General features: G+C 35.7%; 1 protein-coding gene across 1 annotated transcript; it reads left to right on the top strand.

Moving 5' to 3' along the window:
- The first annotated feature begins 376 nt into the window (after positions 1-376).
- On the top strand, positions 377-7,630 carry LOC115974591 (L-ascorbate oxidase homolog). The gene is made up of 8 exons (XM_031095007.1): positions 377-739; positions 839-948; positions 2,740-3,010; positions 4,081-4,183; positions 5,236-5,581; positions 6,392-6,757; positions 6,890-6,968; positions 7,057-7,630. Exons 1-8 carry the CDS (start codon positions 590-592, stop codon positions 7,267-7,269), a joined length of 1,638 nt encoding a protein of 545 aa, XP_030950867.1. The 5' UTR covers positions 377-589; the 3' UTR covers positions 7,270-7,630.
- The last annotated feature ends 1,153 nt before the right edge of the window (positions 7,631-8,783 follow it).

Below are 8,783 nucleotides of genomic sequence, written 5' to 3'. Positions count from 1 at the left end.
ATTCGCAGTTCGCACACTAATTAGAGATGGCGCGGGAGCTTCAAAAAATGCTTTTAATTTGGCACACACAACAAACTTTAGTTTTGGACAAAGAAAAAATAGGTAGAAACCAGAAAGTGTAAATACAAAAGGAGGGCCGGGCCGGGCCGGGCCCTGTGTGTTAAAACTCATCACATGTGCTCTACTGACTATTACTCTCTTAACTACTATTCACACGTCCAAACAAAACCAATTGCAAAACCAAAAAACAAAACCCTCCCCCATGTGGCAGACATAAAATACACACTAGCACACAGATCAAATGTGAAACTAAGCTATTCACTTGGACCCCACCACCGACACCCCAAAATTTTCTTTTTCTCTAATATTTTTCCCTCTCTTTCTTTTTTTACGGCTACACATACATCACCAATTCACAAACTCTGTTCTGTACCGCACTTAAATATGTGACATATCCCTCATCATTTCCTAACCTCACACTTTCCTTAAATTCTCTCTCCTCTCTCTCTCTCTCTCTCTCTCTCTCTCAGTTCCACAAAGTTGGAAAAAACTAGAAAGAGTCTCTGAATTTGATTTATTGATTGAGAAAATGCCGCTAAACAGAGCGGGAAATGTACTTAGTGCTGTGCTATGCATCACAGTTTTTCTATTTGCAACTGTTGGTGCTGAAGATCCTTACAGGTTCTTCAACTGGAATGTCACTTATGGTGACATATACCCACTTGGTGTTCGCCAACAGGTTTGTTTTCATTTCAGATCTGATTGGTTTTTTTTTTTGTTGGTTTCAATTTTTGTGATCTGGGTTTTGCTTGATTAATGAAAACTCTGTGTTGTGTAGGGAATACTCATCAATGGTCAATTCCCAGGTCCAGATATTCATTCTGTTACCAATGACAATCTCATTATCAATGTCTTTAACAGCTTAAACGAGCCTTTCCTTCTCTCATGGTACGTATACACAAACACTCTCTCTTTTTTCGCTCGTGAACTTTTCCTCTTTACAAAAATTATGCGCAGTGATTTGCGCGCCCTAGATTAAAAGACAAAACTACCACATTTGTCCTTTCCTTTTTTTCGTCTTTGTACAGTGTACTAAGCTGCAGTGTAAGGGCATATATGTATTTACATTGTACTAATACCTGCACGTTCTTTTTTTTTGAAAGGATTAACAGAATGTCTAAAAGCCTTAATTGGTTAACTTTTTTCACATTACCTTTTTCTTTTTTTCAATATTTCTTCTCACATTCTGTGCTGGACATTGATCTTAGTCTAGATCTGGATACTTGGGTCGGATTCTCATTGTAATTTTTATTTGTTCTCTCTTTATTAATCCTATAGTTTATTATATGTTCCAAAAAAAAAAAAAAAAAAACATTATGGTTTGCTATGTCACGCGGTATAAACTAGCTAGAGACTCAAATAGTAGCCCGTGATGAGTGGAGAAGAGTCAGTTATGGAGGTCATAAATATGATCGCTATTAATCATTTTCTCAGAGTCATTATCAATTGTTCTATTAGCCTTTTTTTTGGTTGAGAAACAATTGTTCTACTAGCTTAGTAGTGAGCTTTCTATAAACAGAAAGGGACAGCAATGGATGAGAGATTTATCGGAAAGATTTTATTTTTATTTTTGGGAAATTGGAATCAATTAGTATAATATTTGTTTACCGACTTCACTTGGAAAACGAAGTTTCAGACTTCAGTGGTCCATTTATATAGCTGTCTTCCACAAGAGGACTTGCATAGGATAAACCCAGCAGGGAATGGGGATAGGGTTAATCTCCGTAAATGTCACGCAACAAACCAACAACGAGAACAAATACCATCTCTCTCTGTTCTAGTTAAAGGTGCGTTTAAGATATTTATTAATAAATTATTGTTAAAAAGTTTTAATATCATTTTTATAAGAAATAGAAAAAACGGTTGAAAAAATCAGTTTTTTTTTTTTTTTTTTCATACAAATTTTTTTTAAATTGTTCACTAACAAATGTATTTAGGGCATATTTTAACAAAATATTTTCTCTTTTATTCTTGATTAATCATTTGATTATATGAGAACATATCTCTCTGGCTTTGCCCTTTACATTTGCTTGATTAGGTGACTTCAAAGTCTGCAAGCAACTAACTTACTGATTAGGACGCTAAGTGGTCCCACTCATTACCTCGCACCTGGAAAATTTAGTGCTCATTGAACTTAGACATGTGCAAAAAGTTGAAAACTACGTTCATTAACCTCTCCATCAATATTAAATTACGTCCTTTATGGAAAAAGGAGGCTCAATATTGTTAAGGATAAGAGCTAGCCCACATCTAATCCATCTGCATTACAATTGTGATAATGTGATAACCACAGAGTATGAAATACAAGGATTAACAACTGTAAATTGTGATAAGATAGAATAGAGTCATTTGTATTTCTAACTCTATAATGCGGTTGGAGTAAAATTAAATCATATATGTGTGTGTGTGTGTTTTTTTTTTTTCCTGAATTAAAAAAAATGAGGTCTTTGGTGTGGACTCATCAATCTCACGGCACATAATAGCAATGTATAATATCACGTGTACCATCAAACCACACCCCATGTGCTGTATATGTTTTTACATCATCACAATTGCAATGATCATTGTAGGAATATTATTGACAAAATGAACTATAACTTTGCTTGCAATACAAAATTTATAGCAGTATCTTATTATAACTGTAATTTTTTTTTTTTTTTTGGGGTGTGAAAAATATAGGAATGGAATTCAAAATAGGAGGAATTCGTTTGAGGATGGTGTAAATGGAACAACATGCCCAATTCCCCCGGGGCAGAATTTCACATACATTCTCCAAGTGAAGGATCAGATTGGAAGCTTTTACTATTTCCCTTCTCTTGCATTTCACAAGGCTGCTGGTGGTTTTGGAGGAATCAGGATTCTTAGTAGGCCAAGAATTCCTGTCCCATTTCCAGACCCCGCTGGTGATTACACCGTTCTTATTGGAGATTGGTACAAGGCTAATCACACGGTAATCATTTTTCCTCATTTGTTGCATCGAACTATTTTGATAACTCCATAGATGAATAAGAAATTTGAAACCAAAATATCAATAAGTGTCAACTAATTGTGTTACAAAATTTTTTACAAATAAATTAAAAGCATATGGGTTAATACTTGAAACGACAATACTTATTTATTTTAAATTTTGAGGTATTAAAGTGGTCTTGGCGGGGATCCTTTGGATTGTGACCTTGTGTTTGCGTCGGTAAACCGGTGGGTCCATCGCTGTGAACAAAAATATTTTGCTTTTTGACGTCACTACTTCCTTTTTGGCCAGCTAGTTTCCTTTTGTCTTTATGGTTGTTAAACCAGCTCATAGCCTGATATTGAACAAGTCCCAAATGAATTGACCCACTATTTTTTTCACTAAAAATGTCAAAGATTGTTACAGGGATGAATCAATCTTAAATTTGATGAATTTTAAATTCATAAAATTATAAATCGCTGTATTTTTTTTTTCTTTTGAGAATCACACTGTATTCTTTTTATTTTCTTTTGTTGCGGTCCGAACAATTTACAAACCAATTGTCCCTTGTTCAGTTCAACATTTTTTTTCCTATCACTCATAATTATGTGTAAATTTTTGTGATCCTATTTTTTTTTTGTAAATGCACTTGTTGGTTTGCCTTGGACCACAAATTCTATACATTTCGGGCCACAAATTCTATAAATGTCTAGCATACATGGTGACACGGCTTTTATCGGATTATACATCATACATTGTGAGTAACACTTGCTGTCTCTATAACATCAATAAATCCAAACACTTGAATCCCAGTTTCCAAAACACTATGGTATCGTTGGAATGTTCGATACAGGTCTCGTGGGCCATGTAGCTAGATTGTTCATATACATATCCAACATATACATATTAATGGACCAGTAAGTGTTGGTTAATGAGGTTGATGGAACTTAATGGTTGTAACAACCTAAATTTAATAAGCTAGTGTCGGTTGCGTTACTCTTGATTTGCACAATCTTTATTTGTACTTGTACATTCTTTATTGATTTTACACGTGTTTATTTCATTGTGCACAGGACTTAAAAGCTCTTCTAGATCGTGGTAAAAAGCTGCATTTTCCTGATGGAATTCTTATCAATGGTCGCGGGCCCGGTGGTGCTTCTTATACGGTTGAACAAGGTGTGTACTGTACTCTTCCTCAATCTAAGTCCCTACCATTGATTCAAAAAAAATCCTAAGTCTCTACCAAATGATTTTGATTTCGTCATATATATACGAATTATACGAAATTTCTGGCTTGATTGTTTCCTTGTTTACGTCTATTTCATAAGTTTTGGTTGGATGGTAAAAGCTTTTAGCCAATTTGTATTTATCTTTGGCCTTTTGCTCCATATTTTGTACTCCTATTTTGTTTGTTTTGCCTTTGTACGTCATTACTTGCGTTTCACATTTTATTGTTGTCAATAAAAAAAACTCTTCCCCACTCTACATGTCTGCCACGCAAAAAAACAAAAGAAGTTTTCGTTTTTACCCCACTTTGAAATTTGGACTTGCATGTGTGGAAAAATGTAAGATAAATATCCGAGTGCGATGGCGCAATTTTTGTTATAATTAGGATTACTTTTTGGCATGCACTTGATATGGATATTTTTGCATTTACAATGTCCTGATTCCTAAATCAACCACCTCCCTCTAAAAATCTTGCGAAAAAATCACCTACTACTCATTTGGACTAAGAAATTTAGAGAGAATAATTTAGATATCAATCTTTAATTTGAATTTTGCGAAAAAATCACCTACTACTCATTTGGACTAAGAAATTTAGAGAGAATAATTTAGATATCAATCTTTAATTTGAATTTACTTGAATAAAGATATAAAATGACATGTCTTTTCTATTGATGTATTTTTTGAAATGATATTAATAAACCAAAAATAAGGTGTCATTTCAAATCTATAATATATCCGATATTTTTGTTTGAGCAAACTCCCTAAGGCCCACAAATTTATACTAGTAATTATTCTTCAAGTCCCTTAATTTTAAATTCTCAAATCCTAACTCAACCCAAAATTTCTTTAAACCGACATTTTTCTGTTCATCAATATTAGCATCAAATACTCCAATAACTTTGCTGCTTAGCCTGCTTTGATGAGCTTGTTGTGACTAATGATTACTTTGGTTTTGATTACCATTCATGCCTAACCATATATCCTGCTATTATGTATCACAGGAAAAACTTACAGGTTTAGAATATCAAATGTTGGGTTACAACATTCACTCAACTTCCGCATTCAAGGCCACAGGTTGACATTGGCAGAAGTAGAAGGAACTCACACCCTTCAGACTTCTTACTCCTCCCTTGATGTTCATGTTGGGCAGTCTTACTCCGTCCTCGTAACAATGGATCAGCCCGGACAAGACTACTACATTGTGGTTTCCAGTCGTTTCACCACTCCAATCCTCACCACTACTGGAGTTCTTCATTACAGTAATTCTGCTGGCCGAGTCTCAGGCCCACCTCCTGGTGGACCTACCATCCAAGTTGATTGGTCTCTGAACCAGGCCCGCTCTATTAGGTATGCTCTTTTGTCAATTGTCATTTCTCTGTTGTCGGTTGGAAAACTTGTCAAGCCATTTTTTCCAAGCCTGCTTTTGTGTTTTGGAATAATACTGGTCTATATTCCTTCCTTGGGCCCTTGCTCAGAAAGTTAGTGTAGCCAGAGGCCCACAATTAAAGTTACTGTTTCAGGCATATGGTCTTTTGGACATTCAGCCAACCATCTATGCCCCCTGGGCCCTGGTGTCCATTTGCCAATAACTTTTTTAAAAAACTTTTTTTTTTTTAGGTGTACTTTTTAATTTATTGACTTATGTATACAACTTTTCAGAACCATATTTTTTTCTAAGTGTATAACTATAATTTAACAAATCAGCAAAGTACTTCATCTTATCGAAAACACCCCTCAATATTGTCTTGTCTCTTTGCTTCCAGGAGTAATAACTTTTGAAACAATATTCCTTCGGGGCACACCGATATTAGGTTGAATAAACTTGAAGGACATATTGTAAACCTAGAAGTTTCAAGTTTCATTCACCACATTGTCGATCCACAGGGCTTCTAGAGGATTGGGTGTGGAATCATCTGAGCAAAAGTTATGACACACACACACACACACACACACACACACATATATATATATATATAACTCCTGAAACAAAAGAGCTCCTCACTCAAGTGATGGATGTCTAAATATTGATACTTGGAGAAAGAGAAATAGCCCTTGTTGGCTAGAAAATTTGCACATTGATTATAAAATTGTCGCCTTGTCACACGCTAGATGTTTGTTTTCTTAAGTATATGAGCCTAATTTTCACTTCCATTCCAGGACTAATCTTACAGCAAGTGGACCAAGGCCAAACCCACAAGGCTCGTATCACTATGGTCTCATTAACACAACCAAAACCATCAGGCTACAAAATTCTGCTGGTCTTGTTGACGGCAAGCAAAGATATGCAGTTAACAGTGTATCGTATGTCGCCGCAGACACTCCCCTAAAGATTGCCGATTACTTCCAGATTCAAGGAGTTTTCCGAGTTGGAAGTATATCTAGCAACCCTACTGGTGGTGGAATCTATCTTGACACAGCAGTAATGGGTGCTGACTACAGAGCATTCGTTGAGATTGTGTTTGAAAACACTGAGGATATAATTCAGAGTTGGCACCTTGATGGCTACTCTTTTTGGGTGGTTGGGTAAGCTCACTATTTACATACATAATTGGCGTGTATATTTGCTTCATGAGATTCACTTGCAATCATTTGTTGCATCTTTCTTGGATTGGTTTCTCTTACTTTGATTAATATTGAAAAACTTTGGTAATGTAGTATGGATGGAGGGCTGTGGACTACGGCTAGTAGAAATCAGTACAATCTTCGAGATGCAGTTTCACGTGTCACCACTCAGGTGAGGTTCAATGCCATTTTTGCTTTGCCTAACCTGAAGAAAGCTTGAAAGTTTATAAATCTAATGTTTCATGCTTTGGTGAGTGCAGGTGTATCCCAAGTCATGGACTGCTATATATTTGGCACTTGACAATGTTGGAATGTGGAACTTGAGATCTGAGTTTTGGGCACGACAATATCTTGGACAACAATTCTATTTGCGAGTTTTTACTCCATCAACTTCAATTAGAGATGAATTCCCAATTCCAAAGAATGCACTGCTTTGTGGTAGGGCAAAGGGTCGACACACACGACCTCTCTAAGCTATCAAACAATAAAAGGATCCACTGCTGGGTAGGGAAGGCCTGTCTAGCTTAGTTGAATGAAGAGTAGGTTGTTGCTTCTATAATTTATTAATGGGTGAATTTAATATAAAGCAAATATATAATTAGAACTCTAAATGACCTTAGCTCAAGGTCACATTCTTTTCTAAAATCTACTGTATCTCGTTTGGTATCATTCAAGTTTACAAAATAGCATTGCTATTTATATTAAGAGAGGTGATTCTCTAGTCGCCTTTCAGGTTTTTTTGTCAATTTGTTCTTCCTACTTTTGAAAACAAGAAGAAGCAAGTTTTAGTCCCAAATTTTGGGGACGGTTATGGATTCTTGAAAGATTAGTTAAGACTGGCTATACGTATCATTTTTCTCCATTCTTCTTATTTTTGAATATGATATAAAAAGTATAAAATCTAAGCACTAGTCTCAGCAAAATAAAAAATTTTAAAAAATAAATAAAAATCTAAGCACTAGACCCTATACATTTGTATTTGATTCATTATTACTATCAAACATTTCTATAGTTATATCTTCTCCTAGCTTATTTGTCATGCGGAGCATCATTGGAAGAAAAAAAAAACGTGTTGTAGAAATTATGGTAAACAGGTCAAAAATATATATTTGTTAACAAGTTAGTTGAATAACTAATATTAAAATAACAAAAATATGTAATTTAACAATTATAGTTCAAAATATTAATCCAATAAAAAGTAATGGATTTGTGTAACATCGCAAATAATTACACTAGGGGCAAAGCCACACTTTAGCTTGAATTTTTAAAAAATAAAGGTTCCCAGGCCTACTTAGGCTCTGAACCTTGGCCCAACAGTACAGCCCATGACCCTAACCCCTTTGTTCGAGGCCAAGCCCTAGGCCCACCAAGGCCATAGGCCCAGGCCTTATGCCAGCCTAGAGCCCATTGGATAAATAATTTGAGTCCACCCTCATCATGCTTCATTACTAGGGTCTTGTCCGATTAATTGTATCTCGAGCAGGAGGGCAACTGCTCGAGGATACTGCATCTCGGCTACTCGGCATTGCCTTGGGAATATTGTTGCCGAGCAGATATTCTGAGGTGAGAAACAGTTCCAATGCCACTTCTGCCACTTCCACCTAAACACCCACTTCAAAACGATGGAATTAGACCCCCAAGCCCACTAATAACCTAGGGTAATCATAACCCTTCCACTAATCTTGAACTATAAATAAGAAATGGAAAAGGGGAAAGGGGGTTGGCAATTGTGGGAAGAGTACTAGAAAAAGAGAGTAAACACTCAAAGAAAGCAAAGGAGTGATTATGTGAGGAAGAGTGAAAAGTATGAGGAAATAGAAGTATATTTGGGTCTGCCGAGTATAGGATCACCTACAGTAGGAAACCCAAAAGCCCACAAAACAAATAGATTGTGAGCCCAAATAAAAGTCAAGCCCAATAGTCTTATATTTTGGATACGCACAGTTACTTAATATATATAGTTTTTATTAATAAATATTAGAAACCA

The sequence above is a fragment of the Quercus lobata genome, chromosome 2 (genome assembly GCF_001633185.2).
Source record: "Quercus lobata isolate SW786 chromosome 2, ValleyOak3.0 Primary Assembly, whole genome shotgun sequence".
Classification (NCBI taxonomy): Eukaryota; Viridiplantae; Streptophyta; class Magnoliopsida; order Fagales; family Fagaceae; genus Quercus; species Quercus lobata.
Note: the sequence above shows the minus strand (reverse complement) of the source record. Positions and strands in the feature narration are given on the sequence as shown.

Bases quoted from the DNA above. Each gene is read 5' to 3' on its own strand.
- LOC115974591 (XM_031095007.1), top strand. From the start codon at position 590: ATGCCGCTAAACAGAGCGGGAAATGTACTTAGTGCTGTGCTATGCATC. The intron at 4,184-5,235 runs GTGTGTACTGTA...TATGTATCACAG, and splicing joins TTCTTATACGGTTGAACAAG to GAAAAACTTACAGGTTTAGA. The intron at 6,758-6,889 runs GTAAGCTCACTA...TTGGTAATGTAG, and splicing joins TACTCTTTTTGGGTGGTTGG to TATGGATGGAGGGCTGTGGA.